The 21,740-nt window shown below is 49.5% G+C and overlaps 1 protein-coding gene across 4 annotated transcripts; it reads left to right on the top strand.

The window, feature by feature from the left end:
• The first annotated feature begins 92 nt into the window (after positions 1 to 92).
• Positions 93 to 19,652, top strand: TMEM184A (transmembrane protein 184A). Of its 4 annotated transcripts, none has more exons than XM_050966341.1 (10): positions 93 to 114; positions 6,975 to 7,163; positions 9,471 to 9,728; positions 11,223 to 11,388; positions 13,175 to 13,265; positions 13,357 to 13,432; positions 14,466 to 14,557; positions 15,525 to 15,694; positions 15,860 to 16,057; positions 17,660 to 19,652. In XM_050966341.1, the coding sequence occupies exons 3-10, from the start codon at positions 9,471 to 9,473 to the stop codon at positions 17,908 to 17,910; spliced, it is 1,302 nt and encodes a 433-aa protein (XP_050822298.1). In that variant the 5' UTR covers positions 93 to 114; positions 6,975 to 7,163; the 3' UTR covers positions 17,911 to 19,652. The 4 variants fall into 4 exon arrangements, with proteins under 4 accessions (XP_050822298.1, XP_050822296.1, XP_050822297.1 ...); XM_050966339.1 differs by lacking the exon at positions 93 to 114 and adding an exon at positions 127 to 323; XM_050966340.1 differs by lacking the exon at positions 93 to 114 and adding an exon at positions 687 to 786.
• The last annotated feature ends 2,088 nt before the right edge of the window (positions 19,653 to 21,740 follow it).

A 21,740-nucleotide genomic window follows, 5' to 3' on the forward strand; every position in this document is an offset into this window, starting at 1 on the left:
TTCCAAGCCATGTTGCCAGCCTACGGCGTGAAGATTATGTTTATTCGCTGGCCCCTATGCAAGCGGCACTTCCGTTTGGTTTCCTAGGCAGTAGCCAGAGCCAGGCGCGATTCGGTAGGTATCATGCACTGGTCTACTACGGATCCCAACTGTTGCAAAATACGGTAGGCGAGCATGGGAACAAGGAAGGCGCAGTTTTAGGATGGGGTTGCTGGGTGTAACCGTGGGGCTGGGCAGGGATTATGATTGCCTAGGTGGCTGAGGGGGAGGAGCTCTGAGCCAGGAGTGAAATGAAACAGCAGGAAAGCGTGGCAGAGTGAATCGTAAGTTTTGCAACTGTGTAAATAGGACTCTGGAAATCAAACCGGCCTCGTCTGCTATTGAGGGATCCGGGGGCGGCAGGAGGGGGGGAACGAGTAGCGATAAGAGGGGGCCCCTGTCTCAGTGTGAGGCAAGGCAGGCGGCAGCCCGGCCAGGATCCGTGCACGGCTGGAGTTTCTGGGAGGCTGTAGGCACCGGGGGAGCGGGGCTGGGGGAGACACGGCCGAAAGTGCAGCGAAGAGGAGAGGCTGAGCCGGAGGGCAGAGGGTTTTCCCGGAGAGGGGGCGGTGACCGGACCAGGGGGGAGGAGTCTCCGGGGGAAGGCAGGTGGAGGTGCCGGAGAGGGAGGTGCCAAGGGACGAAGAGCATCGGTTCCCGGAGCAAGGCGCTGGGCGGGCGCGGTGGAGGCGGCCAGGCTCAGGGGCAGCCCTGGGCCGGCGGGGGCCGGGAGCAGCAGCTGGACCGGTGAGTCCCCTTCCCCGTCCCGGATCTAGCGCGCATGGGGGAGGGAAACGCTGCCCCGAGATAGCGCAGGCTGGCAGGGGCTGCGAGCGCCATTGAAAGGGGGAGACAGAGATTCCACCCACACACCCCCCGACCCTCCTCTTCCTCCTTCAGGGCCCTCCCCCAGCAGCCTGGCCCGTGAGCCCCAAAGCCCAGTGAGTGGCGTTGTGAGCTGGGGCACAGCACCCCTCAGCTGTGGAGCAGCCAAAAAGTGGTTGGGCCATGGCATGGCTGGACCCCCTGGCTCTGTGGCCTAGAGGTGGGGACAGTCCGTGCCCAGTCTGGCCTGAGCTGGGTGCCTCTGGGGCCTGGAAACTAACCACCTGGGGGATGCAGGGAGTGGGCACCCTGACAGCAGAGACCTTCCATTCTGCTTTGCGGTGCTTCTCAGCTAGGGCCGCATGCAGCTCTGCCAGTGCCCTTGGGTCCAGACCTATGTCCAGTGCTGGCCCCTCCCACAGCTCCACCAATGCCCCTTGCTTCTAATCTGCAGCAACCTTCTCCACAACTCTCAGACTCATAGACTTTAAGGTCAGAAGGGACCACTATGATCATCTAGTCCAGGGGTAGGAAACCCATAGCACACGTGCTGAAGATGGCACACAAGCTGATTTTCAGTGGCACTCACACTGCCCAGGTCCTGGACACCGGTCCAGGGGGCTCTGCATTTTAATTTAATTTTAAATGAAGCTTCTTAAACATTTAAGAACCTTATTTGCTTTACATACAACAATAGTTTAGTTATTTATTATAGACTTTTAGAAAGAGACCTTCTAAAACCATTAAAATGTATTACTGGCGCTCAAAACCTTAAATTAGAGTGAATAAATGAAGACTCAGCACACCACTTCTGAAAGGTTTCAAATCCCTGATCTAGTCTGACCTCCTGCACAATGTAGGCCACAGAATCTCACCCCCCCACTCCTGTAACAAAGCCCTAACCCATGTCTGAGTTATTGAAGTCCTCAAACTGTGGTTTGAAGACCTCAAGCTGCAGAGAATCCTCCATTGCAGGACCCCTCATACAGATCTGTCAGGGGTGCCTATGCCTGGTCTACAGTCCCCACCCAGCTCTATAATGCACTCAGTCCTGAGAGCTGGCTTCCTTTTGGATGACCACAATCTCTGAGGCTGAGTGACTTTGTCTCCGCGATCAGCACTTTGGGGAAGACAATCCCTTAAAATCTTATGCCATTCACCAGTCAGGCATGGGATCTGTTTAGGGATGAAGACGTGGCAGGTTGCCCTGAAAATGATGGCAGAGACTCTAGCATAGAAACCCAGCTGACTCGACCTGTCTGCTAAGAGGAAAGATCTGTGCTTCTGCTGGTAACTGGCTTGATAGGAGCTTTCCAATCCTATCCTACAGCAAACATAGGCTTGGGGTGAGGCATATCTAGTGCCTCACTTATAGTGGCGTTTGTCTAGTAGTGGGTTAAAGGGCACTTCCTTCTAGGACGTGTGACTGCAGTGTAGCAAGACTGATGCAAGTGAATGGCATGTTCTTTTTCATCCGTGGAAAGCAGGACTGGTTTTTCTCCATTCAGCGGTAGGATATGTTGTAAAAGATGCCTGCTTGAGTGAGGAACAGCTCAGTTGTTCGATGCTTATTGATGGGAGTTCTGTTATCCTTCCCAACTCTGAAGGGTGCAATTAAGGTGCAAGCTGCAGGCATGAATAATATCCTGCCTTGAGATGCTGTGTTCCATGTAGACTTCAATTTAATGTACAGTATAAAAGAGATTGAAATTTCAAAGCTGAAACTCAGCTGCACTGACTCATCAAAACCCGAATGTATCTATGGGGTGACTTTGTATAACATGTCATGCTTCCTTTTGGAGTTTCTCAAACCCTAACTTTGCCTCACAGCAGCCTGGTGAGGTAGGTGAAACCTGTATTATAATCGTTTTACAGATACATGTGAGTTAGAAGCAGAGCTGGGAACGGAACCCACAAACCCTGGTTCACAATCCCATGTTCAAGATACTAGTCCACACTTCAAGGAGCCCTTCCTAGTTAGGATTAAGAGAAAGTTCTGCCCTAGTAATTGAAGTTATCTGTATTTTGGATTTGTTTGTTCTGGAATGAGTTAGCTGCTGTGTGATATTAGTTGTGATTGAACACTGGGGTGTGCAGTATTATCATCTCCTGCTTTCCATAAAGTGGTGGTCTTACACTGAAGGAATTTTTGATTCAGTGTGACACAGCTTGGCATGATTAAGCTCTGGCCTCCATTAGATGTGGGCTTTAATATGGTCTGTCAAGGGTATGAGTGGCTTAGTTGCTGTATCAGTTCTCCTCTTCCCAAACTCTCCTGCTGTACTGTGTTCTGTTTTGGAAGCAAATGGGTCTTTAGCTGCTTGGAAATGACCAGTTACCCAGCACAGCTGGTATCTAATTACATTCCTGAGCTGGGAATTCTAACTCAGCACTATGTGGAGGTTTTTGTTTTTAATGAGTGTTGTTATAAACTGTTAATTTAAGTCCTACAACAGCAGTAATCTCAGCAGGATTGATGGCTATGTAATCATAGCTATTCCTGATTGTTGCTCCTACTCCTTTTCAGCCTGGGCTAGGAAAGCTAATAAAACCTATTGATAACAACATTTTCCATCAGCTGGCTAAGATCAAAGCCAGAGACCTGCTGATGTGCCAGGGTGCAGCTGCTAAGAATAGGCAATTTGGCCCAACCATTTCCCATCCCCACCCCCTAAAACCATTTGATTGGGCCTCTGGTTGTGTGGTGCAAGCTGTGGGGTAGGGAGGAGTCATATCCTAACTGTTTAACCAGGGCAGCCAGAGGAGTTCAGTTCCACACAGTTTAGAGAGGAGGGACTGGGGGAGAACAGGGAAGGGGCTAAGAAGTGATGTATGTTTTGTGGGGTGGTAGAAAAATGTTTCCTGTTAAAGTGGGGGAGCAGGAATCTACAATAGGCTCCAGTAAGGGCTGAATACAAGGCAGAGTTGGCCTGATGCCTCAGGGACATGTGTTACTATCTCTACAGAGCTCAGCTTATGCTCCACAGTCTGTGGCACTGGGGCATCAGCACTAAATATCATGTTGCCATTTCAGCCTGTTGTTGGATGAAACTTCTGATGCAGGGGCCTCCTGTGGCTTCCGTTTGGCTCCATGGCCTGGTCCAGCCTTCAGTTTGGGAAAGAAAAGTTGGAAGTTTGGAAGAGATTTGCCCTGATTCAAGCAATGGAGAGTGAGGCACCAAGGGGGTTGCTTCAGGCAGGTCTCCAGGGCAGATGGAAAGTTGCCACTCACACTGGGTGTTTCAGTCCTGAGACACAGTCTGCTAATTGTGTCAAATCAGTTGTGAGGTGTGTGTAGATGGTTAGTAGGATGAGACCAAACACATTTTACTTATAACCCAACCATCCTTGAGGGGCTGAAAAGGCCACTGCATTTATGTAGGCTTTAATTATTTTGCTGAGGCTGGAGCAAGTGCTGTATCCTCTGAAAGTGTGATTCTGCTCTAAGTATCTGTTAAAATGGAATGGGTGTGTGTGTGTGTCCCATTATTGTCACATGTCAATGATTCCAAGTCTTTTCTTCTCATCTTACAAGTGAAAAGTGCCTCCTTCCCTTCCCCCAATCCCTTCACTGCCAGCCCAATGAACCCAGGATCTGACAGTCTTTCCCAGATCACTTTGACATATGGCAGGCTAGGTTCTTTCCTTCTCACCCATCCTTGCCTATGATGCTGATGATACAGATCCAATTCTGCTCCGTTACTCCTCTGCAGCCATGCTTCACTTATGCACCTGTAATGAAGACTAATTGGGGCAGCAGAGGTTGCAAAGGTGTGAACGCAGGATGTGATCTGCATAATGTTTGTTAAAGGAGGTGATTCATGAGCAGGAAATAACCCAGCTGGACTGCCTAGGCCTTGGATGAGTTTGTGGTACTGGCTGTTAGAAAAATATCTCCTTCCTCTTGTAAAGTGATCAGATTTGATTGAGATACAAGAAGTGTGGAGCCTCTCCATGCCATTTTGAGAGTTGTTTTTCAGAGTAGAAACGCACCTGGAGTTTAGCTCTGATTGAAGTGTACCAATCTCCTTTTTTTTTTTTGTCCACGTGTTAATTGCTCTCATACCTATAGCTTTGCCTCCCAAATGTTGGGTATCTGGAGGATTGGGAGGGCATGTTGTGTTGTCTAGAGGCCTGGCAGCATCATTTTCCTCTACTATTTCTTAAGAGTCTCTTGTTGTGTTTTGTCTCTTCTTCAGGCCGCTCATGGTGCTATTCCTTCTGTGCTTGCTGGGGAGATGCATCTCTCTTGATTAATTGTGTTATCAAAGTGAGTCGTCTTGGCTTTTAATAAGACGCTTCAGAAGTTTTCCTCGCTTTCTGTAGGAGTCTGAACTGTAATGGAAGGTGCACCCATGTGCTCCGTGTTATGGCGCTCTCCAGATTGAGCGGTAGAACTCTCTTCATTTGTATGGCCCTACGTGGGTGCTCAGTCATCTATTAGAAAGGATTCTATTATCCTGAAAGGTCTCTGGGCCTGAGCCAAAAACAATGGGAAGATGCCCGCTGACTTCAGTTGGCTCTGGATCAATAAAGAGCAGAATCAAAGAAGCTGAGTGTTTGGAGAGCAGGCAGGAAGATGGAGGCCCAGAATCTTAAAAGTATTTAGGCTCCTACCTTCCATTGATCTCAGTGGAAGGTAGGAGCCTAAATACCTTAAGGATCTGGGCCAAAGTGCCTAGGATCAGTTGGCATTAAAAGTTTAGTTTTGGAGAAAGGAGGTTTTTCCCCCTCCTCTGAGCATGCGACTCAGTGACCAAAGTAAAAACGCAACAGAGCAGCCCTGAGACTCTCTAACGTACGCCGTTTTCAAATAAATAGTTAGAAACCCACCAGCATAATTGGGGGAGCAGGCGCTCTCTGTGCCTCAAGACTGCTTTCAGCGTCCATACGTGTCTGGCAAAGCTCTCAGCACCGTGCTTGATGGAGCTGAGGCTGTCTATACAGATTCCCAGTAGGCATTGGGTTATGAAATGGCTCTCCATCCCAGGATGGCCTTCCTGCCTCAGACATGTGTTCACTTAAAGAGGTGGGGGCTGTTCCTGAGCTGCTTAGGGGAGAGAATCTGTGCAGACTGCCATTCCTGCTCTGTTTGTACAGCACTTAGCACGCTGGGGTCCTGGCCCTTGAATGGGGCTCCTGGGTACTGCAATACAGTCCATAAATCATTACGCAGGGCCGGCGCTTCCATTTAGGCGGCCTAGGCAATCGCCTAGGGCGCCAGGATTATTGGTGGGTGGCATTTTGCCAGAGGGGGCGGCAGGCGGCTCCGGTGGAGCTGCCGCAGTTGTGCCTGCGGACGGTCAGCTGCTCGCGCAGCTCCGATGGACCACCCGCAGGCACGACTGCGGCAGCTCCACCGGAGCCACGGGACCAGCGCGCGGGGTGGCGAAATTGCCATGTGCCTAGGGCGCTAAACCCCTAGTGCCGGTCCTGTCATTACGACTTTGTCCTTTCCCTGATACAGCCTTAATGGGCAAGTCTTCTGGGTCTACAGTGCATCTCCTCCTTTGACTCACTGCAGATAGAAGAAACAGGACTAGATAGGAACATGGCTCTCTTGCTTCCCTGTGTCATTACAACCTGCCAGATATACCAGTGCCTCATAGATTAGGCATTAAGGCTTTCCCTCCCTGTGGTGGAATATTGTCTGCATTTGGATCACGTCATAAAACTGTTTCTCCCCTTGCCAGAGGAAGCAGGAGGGGTTGGACCCGGCCTGGCCGCCACCAGCTGTCCAAGCACTAACACACAGCTACTGTACCAGGCTGTTCCAGGGCTGATCGCAAAGCAAATAAGGAAGGGCATAGCTGTTAAAAACCAAACACAATCTTTACTCCGTCCTCCCCGTTTCCATGAACCCCGTGCTATCTGTGCCATCCTGTTAATGTTTAAATGGCAGGGTCTCTGGTGTATCAGTTTGTCCAAAGGACAGCTCCCTGCTCTTCCTTTAATCCTACTTCCTGGACCCTGGGGGCTGTGAAATGAGCTGTGAATCCAACAATGTATTTGTTACACAGAGAAAGCTGGCAGTCAGGTGACTGCGTGGTAACTCGATCTTCCCCTTCACTCCACCTGTGTCTTTCTCTTCTTTCCCTTTCCTGGTACAGATGTTCTGGGCGTGAACTCTGAGCTCTTGCCAATGTGAGTGGCAACACCGCCTGCAGTTGGGACCTCTCGATTTACGTGTGAATTCTTCTCACGCAGCCCTTCCCCTATCAATGGGGAGAAGAGATATTTTTAGTCACTGGTGTATGTGGCTGTTGGCTTGACACCATCTGAATTTCCTCTCCTGCAAGGTAGGAATTGTGCAGGGAGTGGAAAAGGAGGCTGCGTGGAGAATTCTTGCTTTTATCATTATTTAAATAGTTATTAATAGCTTAGATCAACCTCTAACACGGAATCTTCCTCCCACTAGCCTGTGGAACTTTGGGCAAACAAAACTTCTGGGTTAGCCTCAGGGAGATGCAGTTAGTTAATGGGGAAAATGGAGAAATCTATTAATTTACCCATTTACAGGAGAAACTTATTAAAGACTTTTTAAAAAGCTATGTATTGTTAAACTATTTGGATTCCTGGAATACAGGATGCTACACAAGCAGTTTAGCTGAAGAAATGAAAGACCAAAGATGGCAGCTGGGGGTCTGGAGACCTTTATGTCTGAGGCCCCACTATAAATAGAAGTGTATTGTGAGATTGGTTCTCTCTGTGTCCAGACATGAGATGTGGTGCCAAGAACATGCTGACCATTGTTTGCTCTGGAAATACGTTGTTCTTTGCCTTTGAGATCTGGCTTGAGAGGGGGAACCCTACCAGACACTGCACTGACTCTCTGGTGGTGACTGGTGGTGGTTTCCTGAAGGGCTGATAGACCCCCCCCCCCCAACTGGACTGCAGGACTTTAGTCTTGCGAGATTTCTGCTATGCTTCAGGGTTGGCAAAATAGAATTTTTAAATGCATCCCAAAGTGCTTGGCAAGCTGCGAGATGCAGCACCACTGAAATGCAGCTGCCTTTGGATTGGAGGACATTGGCTGGTGCATGGTACGCTGACCATGCAGCTAGGTAGAACAGCTATTTTAAGTGTTAAAAATGAGACATGGATTCCAGTTTGATCTTGGATACATAGACACTGTGGAAATTGCAGCCAAGGGCAGAATCCAGGTGCCTTTTGTGTCTTAGAACTGTAGTGGAATGAGGCCACTTAGCTTTCCATGAGGTTTTTCTATGCATCACCTGGCCCTAAGGCTGTTGTCTCGAAACCATCTGAGATGGGCAGAGATTGAATAGAGAGCTCATGTCAGCTCCCTGATCTTTAGTGCCCTCTGAATCTTGTGGGAAATGGTTGGTAGTTTGCCAGAGATTCCTGTTCTCATATCCTACCATGAAATGATTGCAGCTTTTATTCTTGCTTGGCTTGTGGCTCTGGGAGCTGTGGGCAGTGCTAGTCCTCTGGCTTCTAGGGTAGCACCAGTGTTCGATGCTGGCGCTAGACCACCAAGGAGAACGGAAGCCAAAATTTTAGGCAGCCACAAGTCTGTGCATTCCCAAGGCAATGGTGATATGTGCACAGCATGTCAGCGGGAATTTCTGCCTGGGCAATCGGTGCCTTTATGATTTATTGGCAAAGTTCTACTTCTGTCTCTGAGTGGGAAAGGGTTTGAGGTTCTATTGATTGAGATGAGTCATTACTCCTGCCCTTAAATCACTGATCCTGACTGGCAAGGGAAATGGATCATAGGGAACCCTGAGCAGCAGGTCAGAGACTAATTCCCACGGGCGCAGGTGCAAGGAGATCTTTTTCCTTCCCTAACGTGTGACACGCCCTTGCCAGGGAAGAGTAGGAGGAAAGGCCAGGAAGTGTGTGCATGAAGCAGGGATGGACAAACAGGGAACCAAGCTGACTCTTGTGTACAGGAGACTCCATTCTTGAAGGTGGTTCTACTGAGCTCACGGGGTTTTGTGGGCATCCTTCCAGTAGGAGTGAAGAAGCAGATGATGTAGTGATTGGTTGTTTTTTAAGAGACTCTCGAGTGACCCTCCATGTTGGATAAGAACCCAAAAGCCGCTGCTTCTCTGGGCCACATGGGCCTGTGCAATGGGCCTGGCAGTCTGATGGGAACCAGTTTTCTTGTAAGAGCCCCACAATGCCCATGAGAGTCTGGCTGGAAGTACCCAGGGAACTGCCTTGTGGGCAATATTTACCCCTTCCTGTGGGCAGAGCCTAGGAAAGAGGCTCCCAGAGCTTCCTGTGCATTTCAGTAAATCTCTGGGTACTGGGAAAAGGTTCTCGTGTTAGCTGAACCTGTCTGCCCATCGCAGCTTCTAGGGCTAACGCCTGAGACCTTGTCGGGGACCAGAACATCTATTCACCTGCTGAGCATTTCCCTTCATGCTTCCCCTGCTGTTTTCCTCTCTCCTCTCCTTGTGCTTCCCTGCCCCTTGCTCCCCCAGCCCCTCAGTGCTCCGTTCATACTGACTCCTGGTATTCCTCCTCCTCCTCCTGCTCACTGCTCTATTTCTGCTCATTGCCTCCTCTCTGTATGCTGCTTTGTTCTCTAACCGCGTTCCTGGCTGTATTTACCTTTGCTCTCTTCTCTCTGCCAGATGAGCAATATCATGCACACCAACGTGTCCTCTTCCACCGAAGGTGGAGTTGGTGTGACCAGCATGGTTGGCAGCACGTTGCAGACCAAGATCTTCCCTCTGGCAGACTCCAGCCATCTCTCCCCTGAAGATGACTCCCCGCTGAGGGCCCTCCAGAACTACTCCCAAGATGGCCAGAAAATTTTCCTGACCACTTCGGCAGCACAGGTGATCTCTGGAATATTTGTGTGGTCGGCATTGATTCTCACCATCCACCAGGTAAGGGCAGGGCTCTGCAGGGAGAGGGGTGTTCCCCTGGATCTGTGTGCATGCTGTCACCTGGGTGCATGCACACATGGAGGGGGAGCAAGGGAAGGGGAGCTGCTGAGTATTGCTCAGGGCATCAGCTGGATCTCAGGATTCTTGAATGCTTCCATGCCTAAGCTAGTTACAGACTATTTCCTTGTCTCTAACTGCTTCCCTTACTTGCAGCCAAGCATCTCCATCTCCTGGCTGTGGCCTCCCACCTATTATAGTGTCTACTGCAGGTGCCTCTGCTAATTTCAGACCAGCACGTTACAGGGAGGGATGAGTCTAGCCTTTTCAAACCTGATGCTAACAGCTTGATAGAGCAGACTTTGTCCTTCAGCTCCCCGGAGTGGCTGCCTGCACGCCCTTCCTCGCTGTGTTTATCTGAAGTGCTCACACCAGAAGGGAGCTGTAACTGTTCCTAGAGCGTCAGCAGTTCTGAGGTTAAGGGAGTGTCCTCCATTCTCCTTTCTGGGGAGTCCGAATTTCCTAATGTTCTCATTCCCTGCTTAACAACGCTTGAAACCTGCTAGCTGAGGCCGGGTCTCCTCTGTGGGTTTAACTGAAATATTTGTCCGCAGAGCCCAGTTCTCGGTATGCAGGTGTAAATCTGGAATAACTCCACTGAAACCAGTAGAATTATGCCAGATTTACACTGGTGTGGCTGAAAGCAGAATGTATTAGCCTAGCATTAGTATTCGAATGGCAGTTAATTCCTGGGCCAGGTGGTGCTGTGAGGTAGACACACAGACTCTTCACCCTGCAGATCCAAGTTTAAAATTGGTTGGGGTCACAAATGAAAGGAGTTATTTGATCTCAGCCCACTTGTTTTGTGGTGTGGAATTCCCTGCCCCCTCCCATGTAACAGCAAAGTTCTTTGTACTCTTGGTAATTGTTGCTTAGGAGTCCCAAGGTGAACGAGTAGGAGATGGTCTCCAACCCTAATCTTCTATATTGTGTGTGACTGGTTGGGCCTAACATGCATTGGCTGTAGGGGACCTGGGATGAGAATAGCAGGGTGCTTGGCGGTAGGATTGAAGTGTGGGCAGTACTTTGTGTGGAGATTTTATACCTCTAGCCAATGGGAGTAATCCTCCCACACTTGCACTTGCTCCCTGCAGGAATGCTAGTCTCTGATTTCCTCAGCAGGATGTCTTGGCAGCATGTGTTTATGTGCTTCCTGCAGGCTGCAAGGACCATGTGGTGGTGGGTGGAGTCTGGCAGGGTATCTGGATGGATTCTGATTCAGGTGTCAAGAGATCTTGCTCCCTGAAACAGATCTACAGTCAGAAGTGGGCAGGAGGGAGATGAAGACTGGAAAACTGCCTAGGGATACTCCTTTCTGCCCCTGCAAAGCGGATGACTGCTGGCCTATTGCCAGATCTGCTTCTAGGCTTCTCTTTGGGAGGTATCTCTTATGGTCTTAATGTCACTACATTGCCTGGAGACTCTCCCTTTCCCCAGATCTACATGCACTTGAGGAACTACACCATTCCTAACGAGCAGCGCTACATCATCCGCATCCTCTTCATCGTGCCTATCTATGCCTTCGACTCCTGGCTCAGCCTCCTCCTCATTGGAAGTCACCAATATTATGTGTACTTCAACTCTGTGCGTGACTGCTATGAAGGTGAGCAAGGCGGGGAGGCGTCTATGGTAGAGGTGGGGAGGAGAATGGTGCAGGAGGAACGTGTGGTGGATGGCACAAGGATTTTCTGTGTCTCCCTTCCAGTGAAAGCTAGGCAAGATGCCACATCAGCATGACTCGGTATCTCCCGCTCCGCCCAACCCACAAATCAGAACACAGCGTTTCAGGGTCCAAGAGGGAACCCAGGGAGAGTTTTCAGGCTGCAGATTGCCTGATAGTAACTCTTGGGTTTGTCGTTGTTTCCATTGGTCTCTGCAATCAACATCCACTCCTCTCCCTGTCTCCAAAACTGACGCTGAATGGAGATAGGCCCCTAAGCTGCAGTGTTGTACTGGAGAAGGCTCTTGAGAGTGGGGGTGGGAAAATGAATGTTCCTGATAACCCCTGGTAAAATTCCATCACCAAACTGAAGGGGAAGGTTGAGATGACTACTTGCCTCTGGAGTCCCACCTGGGGCAGCTAGCAGTACCTTACCAGAGATGGCTAAGAGTAAAATGGAATAAAACGGCCATAGCCCTCATTATCTCTGTGGCTCAAATACTTCCGAAGAACAGAATTTTTGTTTCTGGATTGTGCCAGGTTTCATCAAACAGCAAATATTTCCAATCCTTTCCAAGGGTGGATACCGCCAGCTGCCCCCCTTCATGTCAAATCCCAGAGGTCAGACTCCCTGCAGTGCAATCAATACACTTAGAATATGTCAAGAGCAAAGTCTGTGTTTCCAGCAGTTTAATAGATGTTTGCCTGGGGGTGGGGGGACGCTGCCTCCCTCTTCAGTGATCAGTTTCAACAGGACTATACTGTGTACAGTCCCTCCCAGGCTAGCTGACTGGCCTGATTAGATGAGCTGCTAGGGTCTTTCTCATCTGCAACGTCTGAGATACCCAGTCATGCTGCATGTGCTTGTTGGCTGCCTGGCTCTGCCAGGGAAGGGGGTTTGAGGTTTTTAAGTTGCCTGTCTTAACATATTTAACATAACTCACTGGAAGTGGGTTATGTTAAATGGTACTGCTGCACTTACAGGCGTTGGAGATTTTGTGTATGATCATTTAAATACAACGGCACCTGGTGTGTATGAACAGGCACTGTCTTTTAGCATTTGCATGAATCTAAATAAAATAAAATCCCAGGCAGAGAGAGCCCAATGGAAGTCCAGCCAAGGAGAAAAAAGGGCCTACAAACAGGGACTGATCACAGCTTGCAGAGGCATAGTTTGTCTGCAGGCTCAGGAACACAGTGCTGTCTATCCACATTGTATTGGGAAGGAATTTTTTTTTAATCCAACCATTTGTGGCAGAAATGCAATATTTTGAAAATGAAGGTTTGAGTCATTCAGAAATGGATGGACCCGCCCAAGAAGTAGGTGACACTGGGTTTCTTTGAGCCCTAAGCCCACTGGAGTTCAAGTTGGTGGTTGGTTGACACCATTGCATTTTATACTGTTTGGAGTAAGAGTCTGAAGGTGAATGGGGAAAAATAACGAATTAGGTTTGTTAATGAAACTTACTTCAACTAGATGATCAAGCTGCCAAAGAAATGAGCTGATTACAGGTCAGACCAGTTCAGGAAGCTCCACCCACAGAGCTCTCCCATTGCGATTATTACATCACCAGAACAAACTCTCCCTGACTCCTCCCCAGAAGGCAGGACATGGTTAACTATCAGAAAGCAACTAATAATACTTATGTGTAGCGTGTACATAGCCCTTCCATGGGTACCTCCCTGCCTCATCAATCCACTGTTCACGTGCCCATCTTTGTCTTGTCAGCATTTGTAATCTACAGCTTCCTGAGCCTCTGCTTTGAGTACCTTGGAGGGGAGAGCACCATCATGTCTGAGATCCGGGGGAAGCCCATTGCGTAAGTCAGTCTCTATCACGTTCTTTGGCCCCCTTCACTGGCTTTCTCTCTAGAACCGACATCACCAATTCTCATTGTGTTCTGATTCTAGGTCCAGTTGCCTTTATGGGACCTGCTGCCTGCAAGGAATGTCCTATTCCATTGGGTTCCTCAGATTCTGCAAGCAGGTTGGTCTCTGGCTTCGACTGTTTAGCTCATAGATTAAGGCTAAATGAGAGCCCTGCTCTACCAACTTGGAGGGGTCTTTCTGGGCAGGCTGTTCTTCCCTGCTGCCTTTTGGAGGCATTCATGCTTCCCTCCTGCTCTGGAGTTCTTGATATTTTCCTCCAAAGTGAGGCAGTGTGTCCAGTCCATTAGGCACCTAGGCAGCCGCAATCAGCTGTGCTTGGTGTCATGTGCTCTGCCTCTTGACTCATTGCTGAATCAGGGTCCCCTCCCGCTGGGGTGCCTAGATCCTGTTTTTAATCCTCCCAATCTCCTTTAGCCATTGGTACTGATTACTCAAGGCGCCTGCCACCAGGCAAGTTCTGGCATGTATCTGTACGGCTGCTGTCCTGGGCTGGAGGGAGGGTAGCTTCAGTTACGTTTCCTAAATGGGTTTGCTGCTATTCATGACAATCCCATGGGGCTACAGCCCTACTTCCTTACTGGTCTGCTCATGAATGAGCCCAGAGGGAAGCTTCTTAAGAACAGTTAACCTCTGGGCTGGGGACCCTGTGCAAAGTCTGGCACGTACAACACAGACAGACTTGCCAAAGCTGCAGAGCACCTGGAGGGTGGTATTGGGTGGGGAGGGGTTGATGAGGGGCAGGCTGTAGCTGACAGGACTGGATTTCTTGGCACAGGAAGGCCACAGAGAGACTTGGCAGGTGGGGGGAGGATTAGTTGGGTTGGAGCACTTCACTGGGATGCCAGGGAAGGGATCCTGCCAGTAAGGTGCACTGTGGCTGCAAAAATGCCACTTGCCCAGGGCTGGTCTATTTCACTCCCTGTCTCTGGCCACCCTTGCTAGTGGTGTAAGTGCTTGCTCCATAGGGAGGAATCTCTCCCTTTCTTTCTTTTTTTCTTTCCCCCTGAATGCCAGAGCTCCTTGCTCTCCATCCTGGGGAGGCCAGCGAGTGCCTCCGGTGGGAGGGTGGCAGGATCTCTCTCGAACACAGAGCTGGAAATAGCATGGAGTCTTTTCCTCTCTTGCTGCAGGCGACGCTGCAGTTCTGCATTGTGAAGCCCCTCATGGCGATCGTCACCATTGTCCTGCAGGCATTCGGGAAATATCATGATGGCGACTTCAAGTGAGACTGCGAGGACTGTGGGACAGCCCATTCCCCCTGGGCTGAGATGGCTGCGTCAGTCCTCTCCTCTAAGAAAAGGCAGCAGCATTTCTCCTCCCTCTCCCAAATCCCCAGGGCTCTCTTCCTCAATGGGAGCTGCTCTGAGAGCGGTGGGGACAAGAAAACCAGATATGGGGCTTCCTTGGGGCTGCTGGATCAGCACCATACTCTGCTGGGGACCCAGCTCTTCCTAGCACAGCGAATGCTCAAGGGGGTTGCAGTCTATGGTAATCTTAATTTAGCAACAGGGCCCAGACAAGCCTTGGAATGGGGAGAGATGGTCTGTTGCCCTTTCCTGTGCGGGAACTTGAAATGGTATGACTGAGAGCTCTAAGCCCTGTGATTGTAACCACAGCCATGGGTGGGCGGGTGCGGGGTGTACTGGGGTGAGGAGGGCTTTGCATGCCTTTCACAGATCCGCAATGCGGGCAGGCCTCAGAATCAAGGGAAGACTTTTATGCTGTTAATCCAGATACACAAACTTGGGCCTCTCCCCTCCTTTAACTCCAGGGTTAGACTGTGGCTGGTTTCCACCCACTGTATTTGTGCACTTTAATTTTTGGACCAAGATCTTTCTGGGCCTCTAACCTCCCATCCTGCTACCAAGGAGCTCTTAGCCTAGTGAGCCACCATGGTAGCAATTTCCTGTGTTTCTGTATGCTACTTGTCAGCCGGCCAAATGGAGCCCCTTGCAATAGGGCTGCAGGTGCCATTATCCTACGTGGGGAGGAGGTGTTGCAGCTGGAGAGAATAAGTTCCAGTATGTAACACTCCCTCTTGATCTGGGTCTCTGTAGCTCCATATAGCCTCTGTGTTGCAGATGAGGAGTGGCTGCAGCCTGTACCATTTAGGTTCCTGGCAACTTGCCACTGTGATCTCTGGTTGGGTGTAGTTCTAGCAGCCCAGCTTAGTAACTCCCTCTCTTCAGCATTCACAGCGGATACCTCTACATCACCATCATCTACAACTTCTCTGTCAGCATGGCCCTCTACGCGCTCTTCCTCTTCTACTTTGCCACCCTGGAGCTCCTGCGCCCCTTTGAGCCAGTCCTCAAGTTCCTCACCATCAAGGCGGTCATCTTCCTCTCCTTCTGGCAAGGTGGGTCCTAGGGCTTGGGGTTTCCGGGAGAATGGCTCTTCTTCTCTCCCAGCACCTGATCCCTCCACCCAACAAGTTGGGAGGCAGCAGAAGAACCTGTGGTAGTCGTGCAACCTACTGGACGCCCTGAACCAGAACTGACCCCCTTTTTGCGTCTCTTTATAGGGATGCTGTTGGCCATCCTGGAGAAGTGTGGGGTGATCCCTGAGGTTCAGATCATTGATGGGAAGGAGGTGGGAGCTGGAACGGTAGCTGCCGGCTACCAGAACTTCATAATCTGCATTGAGATGCTATTTGCCGCCATTGCTCTGCGCTATGCCTTTACCTGCCAGGTATACAGAGAGAAGAAGGAAAACTCAACAGGTAACTACCCTCTGAAGCCATCCTTTCTACATTCCAGGGTACCCAGGCATGTAAGCAATGAGGGGAATCCTGTTCTCAGCTGAACAGTAAAGAGCCTTAAAAGCTACTTGGCTCTCTGCTGTTAAATCCTCCCTTTAGGCTCTCTTCCTCATGGTGCCATCAGGCAGCTGCCAATGGCTGGGAAGAGCCCCCTCAGGAGGGATTGCTGGGACAGAGGATTCCTGAGAACATTAGCTGTAATATTGGCAAAGTGTCCAAAAGGATTCAGAACTGTCAAGCTGTGCATGTAGCTGACCTCTTGAAATGTGTCATGGAGTCCCTCTCCCATTCCCTCCCACTGCTCATTGTCCTGGCTTCTTGCCTTGAAGTGGGCTGCCCACTCTTGTGTTATGAAGACATGGTTGCTGCTCACAACAGAGCCCGAAATAGAGTGTGGCCCCCGGGTGCTGCTGTAATCATGCTGACAGTTGTTCTCCATAATAGCATCCCCTTTATAAAGGATATTTCATCCAAGCTGGTGAGTTATCTCCTGCCAAGCACCAAATCTCACTTCAAATCCCATGACTGGCCTCTGTCTCCAGAGATGGGAATGTTGCAGTTACTACACCGGGTTCCCATGGGAACAGGGAAGCCTTGTGTCATTCCAGTAAGGACCGGCATTGCTGATGGAGGAGCAGCATGGCCTTAGACTTCCCATCCAGCCCTTGCTGTTGGAGCAGGGTCTTTGTGCCCTGGGGTCCTGTGGTGTAGGTGGCAGTGTTTTTCAAGGAGTTGGACTCTTTATAATGGAGAGGTATCTGGCTGGTCCTTCGTGTGCTCTGTGGCCTTGGGTCCTTTGCAAACTCCAAAGGCTGAATGTGCAAGAGAATGAAAAGGAGGGGAGTTGGGGAAGGGACTAGTTTGGCCTTTTGTTCCTCTCCCCCAGGAATGGCAAACAAAACCCTTCACCTAAATGGTGCCATGGGATGTGCATCCTGCAGGGATGGCCTCCCTAGGAAACTTAGAGAGAGCTTTACTCTGCTCAGAGCATCCTTTTCTCTCACTAGCTATTGACCTGCCTGTGCTCTCTGGGCTCCTGAGAGTTAGAGCAGGTTGGCTTGGTGTGGGCCTCTTGCAAGGAGATGGATTTTATCTCTTTGTTGGAAAAGGTGTTTCATCCTTCGTATCTGGACCATGCTGTATTTCTGCATGCTGCCCACCTGCTAGCTTCCATGTAGGCTGTACTTGCTCATGGCTTGACGAAAAGCACTAAGCTTTAATTCTTGGTCCACATTTCTAGTTGTCCATTTAACAATGACACAGAACTTTTCATCTGTGGATGGATTTAGATAGCAATGGATTTAATCCTTTCTGTTGCGTGTTACCCACTCCCTCATCTCAAATTCTACAAGAACATATCAGAATGTAACCACTCAAAAATCAAACGTGTCCAGTGTGCTTTGATTGCTGCACATTGGGACCACTTCCTGTTGGCCAGAGGTTTTATACATCGCTAGGCTCAGGACCTCTATGTCTGGTCCCTCCTGCCCTCCCATCACCGTTGTCTAGCAAGGCACTGCCTTTTAAAAGTGGATCACTCATAACAATTCTCTCTGCTTTCAGCAAACGTGGCCCCAATGCAGAGCATCTCTAGTGGGCTGAAGGAGACAATGAGCCCTCAGGACATTGTCCAGGATGCCATCCACAACTTCTCCCCCACGTACCAGCAGTACACCCAGCAGTCCATGCACGAGGCAGAGAGACAAGCTCCTGGGCAGATTGGGCACCCGGCACCCAAAGCTGATGGGCAAAATAAAAAAAGAAGCAAAAACATTGAGAAAAGAGTGCTGATGCTCTCAGACGATGAACCGTAGGTGAGAGCTGAGAGGACAGTGTCACGGGAGATGGTTTTAAAAACTCATTGTCTCTGCAATCTGGAGCCAAGAGAGAGCAACAGACCTGGAACAGAGAAGCTAAGACCAGCTGTTGCGTTGGAAGGAAAAAGCAAGAACCAGAGAGGGGTGGGATGCGGAACTGTGCTTGACTTCTGCTGTCCTGTCCCTGCTGATGTTGGATATTGGTTCTTCTCTATTCCCATTAGGTCCCTATACTTTTGTCATTCAGTGGTTCCTGTCCACCAACCTGCCCCACTGCCAGTGTTCTGATGCATGACTAGCATCTGTATTGGTGCTGTGGGAATGATGTGACAGGAAGCAACCAGGACTCTTGAGAGTTCCTACCAGTGCTGCAAGATGGAGGCTGGAGTCCAGCTCGTCCTCTCACCTATGAACAAGGGCAAGGAGAGGAAGAGAACAGCTCTGTGTATCATGACTCTGCTCTAGTGACTCTTGGCCTAAGTAAAAAGATGAACGGCTCTCAAGCCTCCGGGGAGAAGAGCAGACTGGGAAGTCAGCTGGACATCTCCTCCTGCTCTGACATTTTGAAAGTTACCAAAGTTTATTTTGGTTAAAACTTAGGGGGGTGGGGGGAATCTCAGGAATTTTGTATGAAAGGGAAGGAGGGAGAATTAATGAGCTATTTTCTGGTACCTACCTGCCTAAAATTTAATAATCCCCAAGGAAGGGGCTAAAATGAAATTAAAGTGCTGCTACTTGTACTGCTTCTGGGAGGGTGAACCTCTTTATTTGTGTCTTAAAAGGACTGTGATTCACCTTGGAGTGGATCAAAAATTGAAATGGATTCCAATTGGCTGCTTAAATTGCTTTTCAGGGAATTGAACTGTCATGACTGTGACTGGCAGGGTTAGGAATTCACTTACTGAAACTATTCTTGATAACATTTGCTATTAAGAACTCCTCCTTAAATTTAAGAAGCAACTTTATTTTAATACCTAGCACTTGGCTTCATCTAGATGGGAGAGAACCAGGACTATTTAAAAAAATAAAATAAACCCAAGTTCATATGTGAGAAGCGTGTTTGCAAACCCCTGCCCAGATCTGCCCTGCTGGGGTTACACTGATCACATACCAATCTATTGCTAGGGTCACATGCACCTTTTTGAAAGAGGCCATGTCCTCTACGTGAACAGAGGTGGGAACCTAAAATGACAGAGTGGCTCTGTTCTAAGATAGCTGGTGAGTGAAATATAAATAGGCCCATCCCCTTTTGATGTTGAACTGCACACTGCCATTTCTGGGAGACAAATGTCCTAATCTGGGATCAGATGGATTAATTCCCCTTTTTTGTTGAACACCAGTGGATAGTGCACCTCATTCTGTGAACCTTCCTATAACCAGACCTGTATTTTAGATCTTTGAAAAGAACAGTACTAATTTCTATCCATACCCGGTCTCTCCTACCAGAATGCCTACTGGAAACTCATTTGGGTGTTGGCATCACTTTGTCTTAGTTCATGGGGGGCAGTTTGTGTGTCTTCAAAGGACCTATAGTGCCTCAAAGTTGCTGCCATGTAATAAATGTACTGTTAATGCTTATGGTTCTGTTTAGAAGTGGACCCCCCCCCTTTTTTTTTAAATCCATCCATTTTTCCCAGCTCTGAAATCCCTTGAGCCTGAGAAGTGGAAATTGTAATTTAACAATTCCACATTTTAGTATTTATAAGGTTGTTTTTCCTAATAAATGGATGTTTCTATTACCACTCCAATGAGCGCTTCATTTGGCAAAGCCTTGTTACTAATCCAGCAGCTCTCTGCCATCCAACAGCGACACTCGTAAATTCAGAAGCATCACATTGGCCTCTTGACACTGTGGCAACTGGGGCACCAGGAATGCCTGCATGGACAAAATGTACCATGATGCCCTGGCTCTGGTGAGGAGTCCTCCCATCTCACTGGTTATTACACCACCTCTTCTAGGCTGGAAGAACACAGTGCTCTCCTCTGCATCCCTTCTATCTCCTTTCTTGTGCTGTGGAGTTTTCAGAGAGGTTACACCCATCTAGAGGCCAGCCTCAGACTGGGTTGACTAGTGTTTTGCAGCAGTGACAGGACAGTGGTAAGCAGACTTGATCAGAGAAGCTTCCCCATCTCACTGAAAGCCTGTAATAGCAATACTCTTAACAGCAGCGTGTAGCTGAGACAGGCTGGTGGTTCCCTCTGATTCTCTCCAGCACTGCTTCTGCCTGCTCAGCTGGAGAAGTAGCGTCCTGCAGGCTGCCTGGTTGGAGGTATAACTAGAGCCCTATGCAGGACTCATGCATGCAGCAAATCTAGTCTTGGGAGGGGCAGGAGCATTGTCTATCGCCATGACAAGAGAGCAGCTGCCAAGCATGACAAGGTGTCCTGTGCAGATACGGACAAGGCTGTACAGCACAGGCATCAAAGAAGCAACATGAGCAACGAAGTCACTTGAGCTGAACACATTGGTCTTCCCTACCCCAGCTGCCTGGGGAGTAATCATGTCAGAGCTGGGACAGAGGTTGCTTCAACCATTGGGGTGAGGACAGATAGCAAAGGTGACTAAAGCACTTGCTTAATGTGCTAGGATAAAGACTTGCACAAGAATATAAACTTAATGTAACTTACATTCCTGCATGGAGTCTGAACTCCAGGGCATTCATCTCTATTGGCGGCAGACACTGACAACTGTCTACTGTGGCCAAGTCCTCATTTATTAGATGTGGGCCAGCTCTTGTTCTCAAAGAAGTCACTCTGATGTGCCACCAAAGGCAAGAATGTGCCATCGGCCTCCAGCAGCCCTGTGTGTAAGACTGAATGCTAGTGGCTGCTGTGCCCTTAAACAGCAGGCATGACCCACTGCTTACAATGCTTGGGGTCTGTCTGGCCTCTTTGCTGCTCTTTCATTAGGGTGACCTAATTTCAGTGCTGAAATAGTGGTGAACATGCATGGAGAACAAAGACCTAGGAAATATCTTAGACAGAATGCTGCCTCTGCTCGCAGAGGAGTCTTAGGCTCTTATGCTAATAAACAACCCTTCACCCAGGGTGGCTAACCTGAGCCTGAGAAGGAGCCAGAATTTACCGATGTACCTTGCCAAAGAGCCACAGTAATACATCAGCAGCTCCCAGCATCTCCTGCCCACTGGCAGCCCCACTGATCAGTGCCTCCCCCTCCATCCCCACACCTGATCAGCTATTTCATGGCATGCAGGAGGCTTGGAGGGGGAGTGGGAGGAGTGAGGGTACAGCAGGCTCAGGGGAGGGGGCAGGAAGGGGTGGAGTGGGAGCAGGGCCTCTGGCAGAGCCAGGGGTTGAGCAGTGAGCACTTCCTCCCTGCCGGCACACTGGAAAGTTGCTGCCTGTAGCTCCAGCCTGAGTCAGTGCATATACAAGGAGCTGCATGTGGCTCCAGGCTGGCCATCCCTGCCTTAAATGAATCTAGAGCTGAATCACAGGCTTGGCCAATGTGTCAGTTTGTCTCGGGGACTGGAAGAAGGCCAGAGGCAGGTTCTTGGGAGGGCACCATGTTGCTGACAATGACTCCCAGAACTGCAAGACTTGTTTCCTCCTAGCTTTTGGGGTACCTTTACTGCCTCTTCCAAAAGCAGAGGGGGACAACAGCTCAGTCCGCTGGTGGTTTACCCACCAGGGCTAGGAATCAACCAAATCAGAGCCCTGTGTGGCTATTCTCTACAGCAGACCTCTTTAAGAGCTACCCCCTTTTTCAAGTCCTGGCTCCGTCTATTGTCTCACCTCCTTTTTTAGATCATGTCCCTGCCCTGAAGAATGTACAGTTTTGCTCTATTTGTACAGGGCCTAGCACA

Source organism: Gopherus flavomarginatus, chromosome 9 (assembly GCF_025201925.1).
Source record: "Gopherus flavomarginatus isolate rGopFla2 chromosome 9, rGopFla2.mat.asm, whole genome shotgun sequence".
NCBI classification, from domain to species: Eukaryota; Metazoa; Chordata; order Testudines; family Testudinidae; genus Gopherus; species Gopherus flavomarginatus.